The sequence below is a fragment of the Thamnophis sirtalis genome, unplaced genomic scaffold (genome assembly GCF_051295495.1).
Source record: "Thamnophis sirtalis isolate CommonGarterSnake01/CBP01778 unplaced genomic scaffold, rThaSir2_p1.2 scaffold_6, whole genome shotgun sequence".
Classification (NCBI taxonomy): domain Eukaryota; kingdom Metazoa; phylum Chordata; class Lepidosauria; order Squamata; family Natricidae; genus Thamnophis; species Thamnophis sirtalis.
In genome coordinates this window covers 28,969,394-28,987,252 of record NW_028261386.1, presented here as the reverse complement: position 1 = coordinate 28,987,252, position 17,859 = coordinate 28,969,394, and the positions used below count along the sequence as shown (strand labels likewise).

The 17,859-nt window shown below is 41.4% G+C and overlaps 1 protein-coding gene across 1 annotated transcript in view; it reads left to right on the top strand.

The window, feature by feature from the left end:
- Positions 1–2,473: 2,473 nt before the first annotated feature.
- The window catches only part of REL (REL proto-oncogene, NF-kB subunit), a 54,050-nt gene continuing 38,664 nt past the window's right edge, over positions 2,474–17,859 (top strand). Inside the window, exons 1-2 of the mRNA XM_014066641.2 lie at positions 2,474–2,753; positions 17,571–17,713. Coding sequence (XP_013922116.2) covers positions 2,747–2,753; positions 17,571–17,713 — 150 coding nt within the window. The 5' untranslated portion in view covers positions 2,474–2,746. The remainder of the gene's footprint in view (positions 2,754–17,570; positions 17,714–17,859) is intronic.

Here is a 17,859-nt window from a genome sequence, read left to right as displayed (position 1 = left end):
AGTCACTGAAAATCAGATGGTCAAGATCTTGTGGGATTTCCGTATACAAACCGACAAAATACTGGCGCATAATACACCAGACATCACACTGGTTGAGAAAAATAAGGTCACAATCATAGACATCGCAATACCAGGTGATAGCAGGGTCGCCGAGAAGGAACATGAAAAAATCGCAAGATACCAGGACTTAAAAATCGAAATTCAACGACTATGGCACAAACCAGCAATGGTAATTCCAGTGGTAATTGGCACACTGGGTGCTATTCCAAAAGCACTGGAACTACATTTAAAACAGTTAAAAATTGACAAAATCACCATCAGTCAAATGCAAAAAGCCGCACTGCTTGGATCTGCACGCATATTACGAAAATACGTTACGACGTCCTAGGCCCCTGGGTGGGGCCCGACTAGTAACCAATGCCAAATCCGGCGAAACAACTGGCCGCTGTGATACAATTGTGTAATAATAATAGAACTAAGTTTGATACAATTAAAGTTTTGATTATTAGGGGGAAATGTTATGATACAGGATATAGTCAAATAAAGGAGGGATAAGAATAACAACGTATATATAGATATGGGTATAACATAAGGAAACTGGATATAAACTTTACACAGTGATTTGGAAAGGAGGATTAGAAAACTTTGTTATTAAATATTATGGATGTTTAACTAGAATAGGACATAAGGATTTAGTGTTAGTGGAGGATTTTAGAAATAGCAATTGAAAGGCCAGTATGTTGTTATGTATTAAATTTTGGTATATTTTATGATGAAGAACGCTTAAATAATTATAGTCAAATGAAAATGGAGATATAATGATGGTGACATGTATAAATATTTGAGTTAAAATACTTACGTTAATATGAATTATGTTTGTTGACTGTGGAAGAGATGCACAAAAGTCTTTTTGTAACCAACTGATACATTTCTATAGCATGTATAGGATGCTGTATTTGTTTTAAATTAAAAATAAATAAATTTTATTTTTAAAAAAGTAGCAGTAAGGTATTTATATAAGATGATGTATCATTGGTATTTAACACCTTATAAATTGACAAAATTGAATAGATTAGATTAGATTTATTTGGCTTGTATGCCGCCCTATTCCCGGAAGACTCAGGGCAGCTAACAATAAGAGGGGGAGGGGGTACAAAAATAAAAATAAAAAACAGCAATTTAAAATTCAACAACAGTCATAACCTCGGATGGGGCTGGATAATTCAACAGCCCCAGGCCTGCCGGAACAGCCAGGTCTTGTTACTTTGAGGAAGGCCGGAAGGGTAGTAAGGGTCCGGATCTCAACGGGGAGATCGTTCCATAGGGCCGGAGTGGTGTGTTAAATACATGCTGGAAATGTAATCTGTCCAAAGGTACCAATTTTTATTACCTTTGGAGAACATGTAAGAAAGCTAAGAATGATTGGGATCAGAAAAATGCTTTAATTTAGGGAATTATTAAAACAAGTGTACAATTGAAACCAGAGAGTTTTCTTTTAGGTTTGATGGATAAGCAGCTTGAGAAAAAATATGGAACTTTGTATCTATGTATGATAACAGTGACTTCTCTTATTGTGAAGTTAATGAAATTGGCTGAGATGGCGAAACTAACTACTTTGATTAAAGAAAACACTTTATCTAGTTTTGTTTCTTTATGATGATCACTTAAAGAAATGATTTTTTTTATTTTGGGATTTGACAACTGTTTATGATTATGGAAATACTGTGCACTAGTGAATTTCAGGGCAAATATTTATATTAACAAAAGTTGGAAGTTATTTTCTTTTTTTTCTTTTATTTCTTGCACTCTCCCTTTTTTTCTTTTCATTTTTAAAAAAAAACATATTTTATGTTTTGTTAAAAAAAGTATATACAATGAAAAAATAAATAGCAGTAGGGTTTCCTTTTAGTCAACTCAATCTCCTAGTCTAGTGATTTAACAGATAGTCCTTGCACTTAACCTTCACATTTCTTTTTGCACTGTCCTACACTCCCTTTCCTTTGTGATTGTAAGCCGCCCTGAGTCCCCTCAGGGAAAAGGGCGGCCTATAAATGCTCAATAAAATCAAAAATCAAAAATCAAATCAACAGGAAGGAAAGGTTTTCTCATTCCCATTTTCTGAGAATATTTTTCCCACAGCCCTGGGGTCTCCTGGTAGTCTCCCATCCAAGTTCCAACCAGGTCTGACCATTCTCTTGTATAGGTTTGACCAAGTCAAAGACACATTGCCCGTTCTTCCTGAGAGGGAGGGAGGCTCAAAAGATGAGAAGTGAGCAAAGCGAGGGTCACTGACCACAGCTCAGTGGGTTTGAGTGCGAATTGCAGTGAGGCAACTCCCGTCACCCACGAAAAGGCGGAGCGCGCAGGCCGCAATCTGGCGATTGGTGTAACCTCCCCCATCGATACAGCTCAGCCTCCTTACGTTAAGCTTTTGCAGCTCCAAAGTTAAGATGCAGGTAGGCTTGGAAACCGAGAGGAGGCGGGAGGCGGTCCCATCGTTGACATTTAAGCAAAGAAAGTTATAGGACTAGGAGCTAATTGTTTCACTGACAGGCATCGGGGAAGTGTTTTGCCTACGTCTCGGGAAATTCCCTGAGAGTAACGAGTAAGCGCGCAGAGAGGAAGATCCCAGCTGCCGTACGCAGACAAGCAGCGCTCAGACGCGGAACAGGCAAGACGGAGGCTGCCGCCTGAACGAGAAGCAGCTCCGTAGACTCCACCAGCCTCAGCGGGAGAAAGTCCCACCATGGCCGGTAAGCGCTCGTATCGCGCGGTCGGGCTCTCTCGGATCGAGGTCAGCAAGGCGACCCCGCGCCGCTTGCTCGATGCGATTGGCTGAAAAGAGATCAAGGCGCAGGAGCCTCGCGAAGACTCTTCATATATTAACAGTCCCTCCTTTGGTTTGAGTCCCTGGGGCCAAAGAAAGTATTTTCTTTCTGGGTAGTTGCGACAGAAAACCACAGCTGGAGAGAAAACTTGCTTATAGGATACAAGGGTTATGTAGAGTATTGACAAATGCTTTGCTTACTTCTTGATCCTTTTCCTTTTTCCCATCTAGGAGACCTGATGGTGGATAGTTAGATTAGTCGTTTGAATGTTTTCCTGGTGTGAAAGTAGCCGGAGAAAACTTAATGGTGTGAGGCCAAAAACCACTCAATGCAGGCAAAACAAAATCAAAATTACAGGGACAAAATCCTCCACAGGGTGCTCAATGTTGGGGGTGACCCACGGGTTAAAGAGAAATCCCCACACCCATATCACCAGTTCCTTTTTTTTTAGTCTTTATTTGTTTTTTCCTTAATTTTCAAATGTTTTGTATTACCTTGTAATCTTTGTATTATGCTGTTATAGAGGGGCAGCGTATTAATTAGTTAATTAGAGGCATTAGAGCAATGAGTTGCCTTAGATACTACGTTCTATTTTTATTTTGCCCTTTGTAGGTTTTTGCAAGCTAAAAAGTTACTTTCAGCTGCTTGGAACAAAAGAATAAGATACAGATATACAGTAATTGTCATCAATTAGTCAATCAATTACTACTATACTAGGATCAGTATAGTACTGATTAAGTCGTTGATGTTTGTTATCTGAGAAGGACCCATTCTATTTTGTAGCAGTGAAAAAGAGCCTTGTGCAGATCTATTATAGCAAAACTATATTTTGTCAAAAGCTGGTCTTTAAAGTCTCACAAAGTCATTTTGTTTTGATATTTACATTGTTAGAGCACTTCAGATTTACAGCTGAAGTTTTATTTCTCCACTATAATAGGTAACTTTGAGACATTAAAGTCATTTTCTCACTGACAGCTTCAACTTTTCTGAATAAGAACAGCTGTGAACAAATGTGCTTAAATAACTATGTAAAAATGAAGTAGAGAGGAATTGGAAAGACACAGCAACTATCTTAATTCATAATTAATATAGGACTTTTAAAAAAAGAATTATAGTGAGTATTTATTGATCTACCACTTACTGTCATTCAATTTTGGAAACTTGCTGAATACTGTCTTGCTGTGTTGGTCTATTCTTGGTACTGAAATCTGAACGGGGACCCTCCAAACAATGGAGGTTCCGAGTAGTTACTGCTTGATTTCAGCTGTTGTCCTTTTGAATTCCCGCTATTATCTGTAAGATAGCCTAAGATATGGAGGAGAGAGAATGAAGATTGAGAAAGTAGACAAAATTCATCTCAATTTTGTATGTTTGTTCAAATACCCATCACTGATTGCAAGTTGATTTATTTCCAGCTAAGGACTGTAATGATTTCTTTCTAAACAGAGGTGAAAATTGCACAGAAGATTTCCATCTAAATTTCTAATGGAGAGCCGTAGCTAGGCTTCATTTTGTTTTTAAGGGGTGAACTGTGCCTGTTTCTTAAAATCATTTTTTTTCATTTATCAGTATTGAATCCTTATCCTAATAACATTTTTTTTGCTGAAAGCAACTATTAATGACATATTTTGAAATGTGTTTTTAATATTATTAATTACATCAAATTTTCTTTATCTGCTCTGCTGGCTTCAAAGTTGTTTGAAAGTTACAAAATACTTTATAATTATTCTATATGGTTGATCATTAGAATTTAGGCATGTTATCAGTTATTACATTCTAACTTATTAAAATGTAGGTGTGATGTGTAGTACAGTACCATTTTCACTAATAAATAGAAGTTGTTGGAAGAGAAATATAACATTATTCAGAAAAATTTACCTCTTACAATTCTGAATGTATAATATAATATTTTGCATATGAAAGATACATTATACAGTATTTCATTCTATATGATTTGGTGCTTTAAAAAAATCTACATTTAAGCCTTATATCTTTTTCATCATTGCATTCAGAATTTCACATAACACAGAAATATCTTAAATTTCTGTTGCCAGCGTCATTTTGTGACATTATTTGTATAGTGAAATGTTGATTTCAAGACATTTTGGGTTTGCTATGAAATAATAACTTCAAGGATATTATAAAATGTACCCCACTGAGAAAATTCATACTGTTATATTTCTGCTTAATATACAAAGCCATGAATGAACCTTTCACTTACACACTTTTACTTCTCTCTTTTCTTGAGCAAACAAAAAACAAGGAAGTTTCAGTTAAATACAGTTTCCTGTTTTGTCCAAGCTGGTGACATGGTTTTCTTTATTTAAATATTTAATATTTGTTCTCTTAATGGGAAGAATGTGATCAATAAAATAGTGCAATGATTTACTAATCCTCTTTATAATTAAAAGTCAAATTTGAAATTAAACAACTGGCACCACCCATATATTGTGCATTTTCAATTATATTTATTAAAAAAACAGGATGCTTACTGCAAGGAGATAGTGGATTTAGTGAACTGATGTAACAAAAACAGTCTCATTTTAAATGTAAGAGAAACTAAAGATATTATTGTCGATTTCAGAAAAGGCAGGCACAGCCACACACCACTACGTATTAATGAGTCACCTGTGGAGGTGGTGAGTAGCATCAAGTTTCTGGGTGTGCAACTAACAAGTAGGCTAGCTTGGTCGCTCAACAATGAGGCATTGGTGAAGTGGGCCCAGCAGCACCTGCATTTTCTGTGTCACATGAGAAAAGTTCATCTTTCTTCCCCTGTCCTTACCACTTTCTATAGAGGGTTAATCGAGAGCATCCTGTCATATTGCATTACTGTTTGGTTTGGCAACATTACTGCTTTGGGCAGGAAGGGGGTGCAGAGAGTGATTGGGATGGCAGAAAAGATCATTGGTAGTTCACTTTCTTCTACCCAGGACATAGCATATGAGCCAGTGGTGGGTTGAAAAAATGTTTACTATCGGTTTGGGCGCGCGCCCGCAAGCACTCCTGCACAGAAGTGTCCAAGCGGGTTGGTGGAGCCTCCCGCCACTGCTACTACCGATTCGGCTGATCTAGGCCGAACTGGGAGCAACCCACCTCTGATACAAGCGATGCCTGAGCAGGGTCTGCAGGATTGTCTGGGACACTATACATCCTCTTGACGACCTGTGTTGCTTGTTACCTTCTGGGAGGAGGCTTTATGGTATCCAAAGCAGAACATCTAGATTCAGTCACAGTTTTGTTCCATATAGCATCAATCTTGTGAACTCTCAAGTTTCCTCTTTCCACTACATATTCAAAATGGATAGTGATGTGTTTTATTTATATACAGTATGTATGTGTATGTATATGTTTATATAGATAATTGATAGATGGATGGATGGATGGATGGATAGTGATGTGTGTGTGTGTGTGTATACACACACACACACCACTATCCATCCATATATGTATATTGAATATGTGTCTGTCTGTGTATGGTACATGTATTTATGTATGTATGTAGCATATGTATATGTGTGTTATATATGTGTGTGTTTGAGTATACACTTTTATACTGAGAGAGCAGGCAGCAGAATTTCATTTTTAATGAATCTCACAGTAAAAAACAAAAGACAATAAAGTTATCTTATCTTATATGTAGAGCACCATGGATTTCCCTGGGCAAAGGCAATGCATGAAAAGAAATGGGCCCTTCTAGGCCTGAGGTTATGGGCTAGGGGTCTGTTAGTTTGAGGAATGAAAGGAAAGCCTCACTGAAGGCAGAAGACTATTGAGATAATTACAGGCTAATGTCAATAAAGATAAAAGACTCACTGGCATGTGAAGAAACACCAAACACCAAAACACCGGACTTCTTTTGTGGCAAGCAGGTGCCTTTTGGATAGCCCAGTCATGCCTTCCTTGTATATATCAAGACTTCCTGGAAGCCAGAGGTACAATTTCCTTCCAAGGCAAAGCTGTACAACTGCATTAATTTTAATCCCAGGTGTACCTTCTGTCTTCAGCAGCTGCATATCTTTTCTCCTGCCTTTTATACATTTTTTTAATCTATTCTATTTTTATTCAGACTTTTCTATGGGAGCTCAGCAAACTATCTGAGGATCAGATTTTGCCCCTAGCAACCATATGAGGTAGGTAGGGTTGAGTGACAGTGACTGGCCTTAAATCACTAATTGAGCTCTGTGATCAACATAGTGAATGTGACACTATGTAATATGGATACTGAGAGTCTTAGGCTTGGTTGACACATTGCATTAAGCCATCGTTTTATTGGAATCGGGAGGAGAAGAATGACAACAAATGCATAAGAAGTATATACAAAAGACAAATAACATAGGTATTATTGAGGTTAGTTATTCTCAGCTTATAGTCAACGAAGCAATGATATTTGGTGAGAATCTGTAGAAGGCCTGTAGTACTAAATAAAATAATTATATATAAATTTGAATAATCACTGAAATCTCACAGGATGGCCACATCTTTTTTTAAACATGGTTTCACACTTTTTTCTCATTAAAGTCTCAAGGAATTTTAATGACAGTGTGAGTTTATGACCATCTTTAATTGCTTATTTGTTGTTTGTTTGTTTGTTTAACTTGAGTATCTTGAGGAAATTATTTGGGCAGGTTTATATGTATAATGGCATCCATTGACTCTGGTTGGGTTACACAAAGAAGCCATCTGCAGCTTTCCCTCACAATGTAATAATATGCACAGATAAATATTTGGGGAACTGCTTTTAAATAATCTACTCTAAAGCAGAGGTTTACTAGCTGCAATATTTCAGAGGTCCAGAAGTTTAAATTTCTAATGTTTGGCATCAAAATAGTTATTTTGGGTGGAATAATTTCCTTCTTTCTTTCCTTTCTGTGTTTTGGGGGAAAATATCCTAGCTCAACTGATGGCATCATCAACTATATCCCTATGTAAAGGTAACTTATCCTGTCTCTAAATAGAGGTAGTCCTTGACTTACAACCACAAATTGAGCCCAACATTTCTGTTGTTAAGTAAAACATTTGTTAAGTGAGTTTTGTCCCATTTTACAACTTTCCTTGCCACAGTTGTTAAGTGAAACACTGAAGTTGTTAGTAACACGGTTGTTAAGTGAATGAGGCCTCCCCATTGACTTTGCTGGTCAGAACATCACAGAAGGTGATCACGTGACCCCAGGATGCTGCAAACATCATCAATATGAGTCAGTTCCCAAGTATCTGATTTTTGATCATGTGGCTGTGGGGATGCTGCAACGCTTATAAGTGTGAAAAATGGTCAGAAATTCCATTTTTCAATCTCATTCTAAATTCAAATGGTAACTAAATGAACTGTTGTATGTTGAGGTCTACCTGTAGTCTTGAACTGGCTTGTGTAGAGCAAAAATTATGTATGCAGTAAATGATGAATTTTCCTAGGACTCTTGATTCTATGCTGGCTTAGGCTATACTTATGAAGCCAGTTTCATGTGCATAAAGCCAGGATTTGGGAGGGGTTCCTTTTTCTTTTTAAATGTATTACATCCACCTTTGCCCTTAATATGGCATTTGAACTGATGTTTTGACACTTGATACAAGGTTTGTCCAGTGCGATACCTTTCAGGAACATAGAAAAGTAGAACTGAACATTGAGAATTGGGAACATTTTCCAATGTACTTCTGTAGAAAAGAACTGTCATTCCAGCCTGAGCAATTCAGAATGTTTAAAACATGACTAATCTGTTTTTTAAATGGGCAACTAAGTCATTACATCACATATTTTGAATTTTTGAAGAATTTTTTTTTCCTGTGAAGGACCACGTATCTTTTGGAGTCAAATGTTAACGTATGCAAATCATATGCAGATGAAAGACAGCACGATCCAAAGTGGGCATGGCAACATTTTTTTTCTGTTTAGGCTCAATAACTTGTACAAAAGGATTTAGTTGCTTGTTAGATTGTTAAACTTGATCAAGAGTTTTTGAAATTGCTAATGCTAGTTTGAATCTAAAGTTTGAATATAAGACATTGTAAGCATCAGTGAGGTCATTACTTCCCATTTCTGTCATAGAATCTTCTTAAGTCTAGGAAACGATAGTACTCTTTTTAATGAGCTGGGGAGCAATGGAAACTATCTTAGCCTAAACCTAAACAATTTCTCCATTTAGCTCAGTATTGTCAGTGGTGGGATTCAAATTTTTTTACTACTGGTTCTGTGGGTGTGGCTTGGTGAGCATGGCTTGGTGGGGAAGGTTACTGCAAAATCTCCATTCCCTCCCTATCAGCTGGGACTCCAAAGCACCATTCTGTTATGGTGTCTGCTGCTCCCAGTAGGCACCGTTACCCTGTATCAGGGCGTACCTTCCGGAACCCACCACTGGTGTAAACCACTTATTTATATAAACATATATCAGTACATTCATATATGGAGTTTTGTATCTCCGGAGCTTAATATTAAAAGATTAATTTTGAGCTCTCAGTAAAATAAGCGTACATATGTTTAGGAATCTATCACCAAACATTACTTAGCATATTTCATTGCAGCCTGGCAGCTGTACCATTTTGGTATTACTTAAAAAATTATTGTAAAAGAAATCCAAAAATGAAATCAGACCTGTGAAGTTGTTCAATAAATAGTTTCATGTTGAACCTCCTTATTCAAGTAAGTGAGTCCCATGATCTCCTAGTAGACAATGCACAGGTAGTCATGACCATAATTGAGACCAGAATTTCTGCTGTTAAGTGATGCAGTTTTAAGTGAGCTATGCTCAATTGTGTAACTATTTTGCTAGTCATTAAGTCATTAAGTGAAAGTAGCCTCTTTTTTTTAGTCAAGCTTTTTATTTATATATAAATATTTTGAAGACAGTGTATTATCCGAGCATTTTGTTTTACGAAAGAAGGGGAAAAATAACATACTGATAGTAATAATGATAATACCCATAATAATTACAACCATATTTATATTTACATTAGCTTATTTATGATCATATTAATTGTAATAGCATGCTTATAATTATAAACAGCATTCATATTTTACTTTACTCCTTTATCTATTATTTTCAATGTCAATCTATCCATCTCTGCACAGTCCAATATTTTCCGAATTATGTTTTCATCTGGTGGGGTGTTCTCATTTTTCCAATATTGTGCAAATACAATTCTTGCTGCTGTTAATATATGTAGCATTAAGTATATACCGGTAGTCCCTTTATCAAAACTTTCTGAAATTATACCTAATAAAAATATTTTTATTAGGGAAAGTAGCTACATCTACTGACTTTGCTTTGGGAATGTCACACATGACAATCACATGATTCTGGGACGCTACAACTATTGCAAATGCACACCTGAATTTTTTTTAACCACATGACTCTAGGAATTCTGCAACAGCCATAATTCACTTTTTTAAGGGCCATCATATGTTTGAATGGTCACTAAGTTGAGGACAACCTGTATTTTCAACTTGAACCTCTGAAACAAAGCTGTAATGGGACCTCATATTTTTATAAATTGGGGACAATTTCTAATTTCCTAGTTGAATGCATATGTATGTTTCCAATTAATCTTCTCCCTGTAAATGATCAAATTCAGAATGAAGCAAAAGGCTCTGAAATAGCACTGGGTTTAGTGTTAGGACAATGTAAAAATAAACATGTTTAAGAGACACTTTCATAACCATTCCTTGACCTGGATTCCATACTGTATTATCATAATCATTACAACTCAAGTGCTGTGTTATATAAATGTATGCAGAAGAAAACAATAGCAATATTGTAATCTGAATTTTGGTGTTAATTGTAGAACGGTAATACAAGTCCCAAGCTATTTTACAGTAGACAAGAAGAACATAGAACAACAGATTTGGGAGGGACCTTGGAAGTTATCTAGTCCAAGCCCTGCTCTAGCAGAAGACCTTATACCATTTCAGACAAATGGCTGCCCAGTATCTTCTTAAAAGTCTCCAGTGATGACACACTCACAACTTTTGAAGCCAAACACTTCCACTGTTTAATTAGTTCTAGGTTGCTTCTCTCCTTGATTAGTTTCCAGCCATGGTTTCTTGCCTTGCCATCAGGTACTTTTGAAAATAGTTTGACTGCCTCATCTCTGTGACAGTCCTTCAAACATTGGAACACTGTTATCATGTCACCCTTGGTCCTTCTTGTCAGACCCAATTCTTGGGTTCTTCATATGTTTTAGCCTCCAGCACTCCAGTCATCCTTGTTGCTCTTCTCTGCCCTCTTTCCAAAGTCTAAATATCTTTTCATATTGTGGTGACCAAAAGTGGATGCAGTATTCCAAGAAGAAAGACTTAGGAGAGGAGTGGAAAGAGAGCAATTAAGTGAATTGTGAGAATGCCGTTTCTAAATCTATTATGTAATAAAGAGCATGTAGAGAGTATGAAAATGCTCTGTTGAAAGTATGATAGAGCTTTTGTGTGCTAAGCCATAAAGTGATCTGCATGCTTAATCTGGCATCACTTACCGTAGTTAGGTTTATTCTATAAACCACATTTACGGCTTCTTAAATAAACCATGAATGACAATGCTAGAGATGTATTTGGTAAAACACAGGTCTTTATTTCTAAGTCTACTGAAAGCTAATTCTAGTTGATAGCCTTTGAGGTTTCAGGAAAAAGGCAACATGAGATCCATCAAACTTGGGTTTTCCCCTTTATTCCTGCTAGTTAATTAGTGCTGATTTCTGCTCAGTGTACAAAATTGGTCTAAATAGGCTGAAGCTGGCAAGTACAATCTAGTATAATCTATTCAGAAGGCCCCACAGCAATTTGGTTAATTAATGTTACCAGTAAACTAGGAAAACATAATTAAGATTAGTATTTAGTTCAGTATGAGATAGCTGCATAAGCTAACTTGGAATCCGTTTTCTCTCTAGTTGAAAATTGTTCCTCTTGCAGACATATGCTGGGGATTCACAATGTGGAATTAATGCTAAAATACAGACTATCTGTGCACGAACTCGTAATCTGTGCATACAGATCTTGCATGCTTGACCTTGGGCTTTGAAAATATTTTTCCAAACTTGAGCCTTGGTGAAGATAAATGTAACCAATTGTTTTTTCAACAAAGAGCAGAATTTAAAAAGAGAACAACAGTATCAGGAGATATATAAATGTGGAGTCATTCAGCCCAATGGAAGAGAATGGCCTTCAAGGACCCATTGGAGCTTAACAAATTATTGACCCTCCAAAGATATAGCAGAATATTCATATAGGAGATTTTCTCCTGTTTTCCAGAAAAACACAATTTTTCTGCTTGATCAACTGGATCTGACTTCAACTTGCCTCAATAGTAGGCTTGCAATGTGATGGCATTTTCTTAGGACATGTAGAAGCAACCTAGAACTAAGGAGAAATTTCCTGACAATTAGAACAATTAATCAGTGGAACAACTTACCTCCAAAAGTTGTAAATGCTCCAACACTGGAAGTTTTTAAGATGTTGGATAACCATTTGTCTGAAGTGGTTTAGGGTTTCCTGCCTAAGCAAGGGGTTGGACTAGAAGTCCTCCAAGGTCCCTTCCAACTCTGTTATTCTTTTGCGCATGTGCGAAGGAACATGGCTGCCGGGCTTTTCGCTCCGGCGTCCACACTGGAAAAATAGCCAAAAGAAGGAGAAATTGCTCCTAGAAATCGAGCGTGAGAGAGACCAGGGCGCGAGCGATTTCTCGGAGGGTCTGGTGTTGGCAGTGGACTGGAGAGATTTTGCTCTCCAAGGCTGCCTTTTACAAAAAACGCCGACGCCGCTCGGAGGTGCCCGGAAGACGCCGCGGCTCAGCTGATTAGTGAGGCGCTCAGAGACACCACCCGGTTGCCATTCGGAGGCTGAAGAGAGATCAGGGCAAGAGCGATCTTGCGGAGAGTTTGGTGCTGGCAGCGGAGTGGTGAGATTTTGCCCCCCGAGGCTGCCTTTTTGCGAAAGACGCTGACGCCGTTCGGGGGCGCCCGGAAGACGCCGCGGCCCAGCTGATTCAGAGCGGCCTTTAAAGACTCCGCCCGGGTGCCGCTTGGAAGGCATCGCGACCCAACTCGGTTAGAGGCGTTGGATAACTATCGTTGGAGGTTCGTTGGGACCCGGCTGACCTGAGAGAGCCTTGACTCTCCTCCACTTGCTGGCTGAGAAAAATCTCTCCCCCCCCTTTATGCTACTTTCTTTCTCGTCTGTGTGTTTGGTTGCTGTGGACTTGCATTGGATTATTCATTGCCCCAGGGAGAAGGCGGTTAGCCTGGAACAGCACTGGGAGAGAATGGGAGGCTGTCTTCATCTGCTGCTACTGCATCCCCCTTCCTCTCCCCTCGGCTTGGCCTCCCCTGTTGGTGCATTCTCCCCCCCACTGGGCCGTTGCCATTGCCATTGCAGGGCCTTTTGTTGGGTGGGACTAGACTCCTTTTGGAATGCGGCTTTTGGACCTTTTGGAGTATATCTTCATCTGCTCTTTTATCTACACTTTCATCTGCCACGGCCATTGTTGCCTGATGCCGCCTTGGACCTGCGGCCACAGATAGCGCCACTACTGGCCGAGCGGGGGTACTTACAGTACATAGAAGGCCCTCTGCTTGCCTTAACCATCTTGGACTTTTTTTTGGACCTTCCCAGAACTATTCGCACTTTAAACCAATCAATTTTTATGCGCAATTTATAATTTCTTTCTTTTCTTTCACCTTTTTCTTCTGTCTTTGTATGGGTTATGCTTGAGGTACGCTTGAGATGGATGAATGTCCCACTTTTTTATGATCATATTGTTGTAATTTTGTGTTTTTAACTTCTTACGTGGGGACTGTTTGGGGGAGTGTATGAGTATGCGTGATTCGGAGGACCTGCCGGGAGTTGCGGGGGCCACGGGGGTGGTTGAGGGGACCAGAGACACGGGAGAGGGTCGGGGTATTGCGGTCGTAACAGGGAGGGGCAGATACGGCGGGGACTTTAGGGCAGGCCATTACCGGGGAAGGAGGGTTCGCTACATTACAGAGATCCCTCCTTCCGGCCCTAGGAGTCCCACTCCAAGACCAGATGGCGCAAGTAGTCAGGACCCTGGTCTCAGGCTGTTGTCGCTAAATGCCAGGTCTGTTGTACATAAAGCTCCTCTCGTCCGGGACTTAATTTTAGACGAGAGGGCAGACCTGGCATGTATTACTGAAACCTGGCTGGGCCCAGAGGGAGGAGTCCCCCTTGTAGAGCTGTGCCCAGAAGGATTTCAGGTGCTGCATCAGCCGAGAGCCCAGGGAAGGGGTGGGGGTGTGGCCGCTGTTATCCGAGAGTCGTTAGTTCCTCGTAGGGTCCCTGCTCCGGAGATTGTCGGGTGTGAGTCTTTGCTGTTAAAGTTGGACCTCAAGGGTCAAGTGGGTCTGCTGCTAACGTACCTGCCTCCCAACAGCGTTGCAGCAGCCCTCCCCTCGCTCCTCGAGTCGGTAGCCGAGCTGGCAATTGAGTTCCCTAGGTTGATGGTCCTGGGGGACTTTAATTTGCCGTCGCTCGGTGAAAACTCTGATGGGGCGCAGGAGTTCATGGCTTCCATGACAGCCATGGGCTTGACCCAAGTAATTCGGGGCCCAACCCATTCAGCGGGACACATGCTTGACCTCGTATTTCTCTCGGAGCAGTGGATTTGTGATCTTGGTCTGAGGGGGAGTGACATCATACCCCTGTCGTGGTCAGACCATTGCCTACTGAGGCTCGACTTCCGGAGGCCAAACCCCCACTGTAGGGAGGAGGAACCGACCAGGTGGTTCCGCCCCAGGCGTCTTATGGAGCCAGTAAGGTTCCAGACAGAGCTTGGGGTTATTCCTGACTCTTTCGCCCACAATCCGGTGGAGACTCTGGCTGCTGCGTGGCACTCGGCAGCGTCGGAGGCCCTCGACCGGATTGCGCCACTGCGGCTCCTCCGAGGCGGCGGATCCCGGAGACCCCCTTGGTTCACCGAGGAACTCCGGGAGATGAAGCGCCGGAGGAGATGCCTAGAGCACCGTTGGAGGTCCGATAAGTCCGAATCGAACCGGGCAATGGTAACCACCTGCACCAGGGAATACACCAGGGCACTTAGGGCAGCAAAAAGATCGCACATAGCCACCCTGGTAGCATCCGCTGAGTCCCGCCCAGCCGCCCTGTTTAGGATAACCCGCTCCCTATTGAACAAAAGGGAGGCGGGGGAACCCTTGCAGGGCAGAGCTGAAGAATATGCCCAATTCTTAGCGGACAAAATTGCTCGGTTTCGGTCGGACTTGGACTCCACCCCCGCAGTTCCAGCCGAGGCGCAGGGGGACCAAGTAGAACAGCTCTGGGTTGAGTTTCAAGACGTTACCCCCGGGGATGTGGACAAGGCCATGAGAGCTGTAAGTACTTCCACCTGCGTTTTGGATCCGTGTCCCTCATGGCTGGTTACTAACTGCAGTGAGGTGACACGAGGCTGGATCCAGGCGGTTGTGACCGCCTCCCTTCGGGAGGGGAACTTCCCCGCCGCACTGAAAGCGGCGGTGGTGAGACCCCTCCTGAAGAAACCATCCTTGGATCCAGCTGTTCTTAATAGCTATCGTCCAGTCTCCAACCTTCCCTTCCTGGGGAAGGTTGTTGAGAAGGTGGTGGCCTTCCAGCTCCAACGGTCCTTGGAGGAAGCAAACTACCTAGACCCCTTCCAGTCAGGCTTCAGGCCCGGTTACAGCACAGTAACCGCTTTGGTCGCATTGATGGATGATCTCTGGAGAGCCAGAGATGAAGGACGTTCCTCCATCCTGGTCCTCCTTGACCTCTCAGCGGCTTTCGATACCATCGACCATGGTATCCTTCTGCGACGACTGCGGGAGGTGGGAGTGGGAGGCACCGTGTTACGGTGGTTCTCCTCCTACCTCTCGGACAGGTCGCAGTCGGTGTTAGTGGGGGGGCAGAGATCGTCCCCTAGGCCCCTAAATTATGGGGTGCCTCAGGGTTCGGTCTTATCCCCCCTACTATTCAACATCTACATGAAACCGCTGGGAGAGATCATCCGCAGGCACGGGATTAGATACCATCAATATGCGGACGATACTCAATTGTATCTGTCCGCCCCGTGCCAAATCAATGAAGCGGTTGACGTGATGAGCCGGGGTCTTGAGGCCGTTATGGACTGGATGAGGGTGAACAAGCTTGTGCTCAACCCAGAAAAGACCGAGTGGCTGTTGTGTTTCCCTCCCAAAGATTTGGCTATTATTCCACCACTCAGGCTGGGGGGTCAAATTTTATACCCCTCAGAGAGGGTTCGCAACTTGGGAGTCCTCCTGGATCCACAGCTGTCATTTGACCACCACTTAACGGCTGTGACCAGGGGGGCATTCGCCCAGGTTCGCCTGGTGCGCCAGTTGCGACCCTACCTGAATCGGGAGGCTCTCACAACAGTCACTCGGGCCCTTGTGACCTCTAGGCTGGAATACTGCAATGTGCTCTACATGGGGCTGCCCTTGAGGAGCATCCGGCGACTTCAGCTAGTGCAGAATGCAGCCGCGCGAGTGATTGCGGGTGCACCCCGATTCACCCGCATAACACCTATCCTCCGCGAGCTGCGCTGGCTACCTGTTGATCTCCGGATGCGCTTCAAGGTGCTATTAATCACCCATAAAGCCCTACATGGCAGTGGATCTGGATACTTGAGAGACCGCCTTCTGCCAATTACATCCCTACGACCGATAAGATCTCATAGATTAGGCCTCCTCCGTATTCCATCGGCCAGCCAGTGTCGGCTGGCAACTACAAGGAGGAGGGCCTTCTCAGCAGTAGCCCCGACCCTTTGGAACGAGCTCCCCGTGGAGATTCGTACCCTCTCCACCGTCCAGGCCTTCCGCATAGCCTTGAAGAACTGGCTCGCCCGTCAGGCCTGGGGATAGGATAGTTACCCGCCCGAATGATGAGTGTTTGTTGTTTGCTATTTTATTACATGTTTTGTCCTACTGTCTGTATTCCCCTTTCCCAGTTTTTGTGTGAGCCGCCCTGAGTCCCCTCAGGGAAAAGGGCGGCCTACAAATTCTAATAAAATAAAAAAAAAAAAAAAATAAATTATTCTATTCTATTCAAGAAATAATAAACAAGCTGTCTCATAGCCCAGATAGGGTGCCTATACTATATGGATGAGTCTCAAGAGTACAAGAAAGACAGTACAGGAATCAGTGTTGTTATGATATCTTGAGTTAAGCATTTGAAGCTTTGTACAGCAGAGTAATTTACCTTCAACTGAGGTCATAAAATAACCAGCAGAATTTTGTTTCAGTTTTTCCCAGTAATATTGCCATTTTTGCCACAGAATCCAGAAAGGAAGTTTTATGAGCAATGCAGCTAGAGCTGATAATCTAACATCAATAGAAACTGTGAATGTTTTATCCCAAAGGTATTTTTTCAAAAGGCAACTGGCCTTTTTTTGTTTTTTGCTTGACGACATTTCGCTTCTCATCCAAGAAACTTTTTCAGTTCTGACTGAATAGTGGAGAGGGAAGAATTTATATCCCATGCAGAATATACTGAATAAACTTTTTGGATCATCTTCGAGCAAAGAATAAAAAACAAAGAAGTCCACTTGCCTTTTGAAAAAGCATCTTTGGGACAGGACAACCATGACCTGGATGACTGAGAATCTCCAGAGACATGTGAGCATTTCACATGACTTTTCTTATCCGATTTCTAGATTAGCTGTGTCACCTTCACTTTTAAAAGCCAGTTTCCAGCTGTCATTTAATTACATAACACATGTTTTAAATTATATGTTTATAATTGTTTCTTTCCTTTTAAAGGTGGTCATGAGCCATATATTGAAATACATGAGCAACCTAGACAGAGAGGGATGCGTTTTCGATACAAATGTGAAGGAAGATCAGCAGGCAGTATTCCAGGTGAACATAGTACTGATATCAACAGGACGTTCCCATCTATACAGGTATACATATTACTGTGTCTGCTTGCTCTTTCACCCACCCCATTTTTTTTAAAATTGGGAGTTGGGACTGTTTTGCTCAAAAGGCAAGGATTGTACAATATAGTACATTGTTTAAGATCCTATTTCTTCAGGAAAAATTTGTTGGA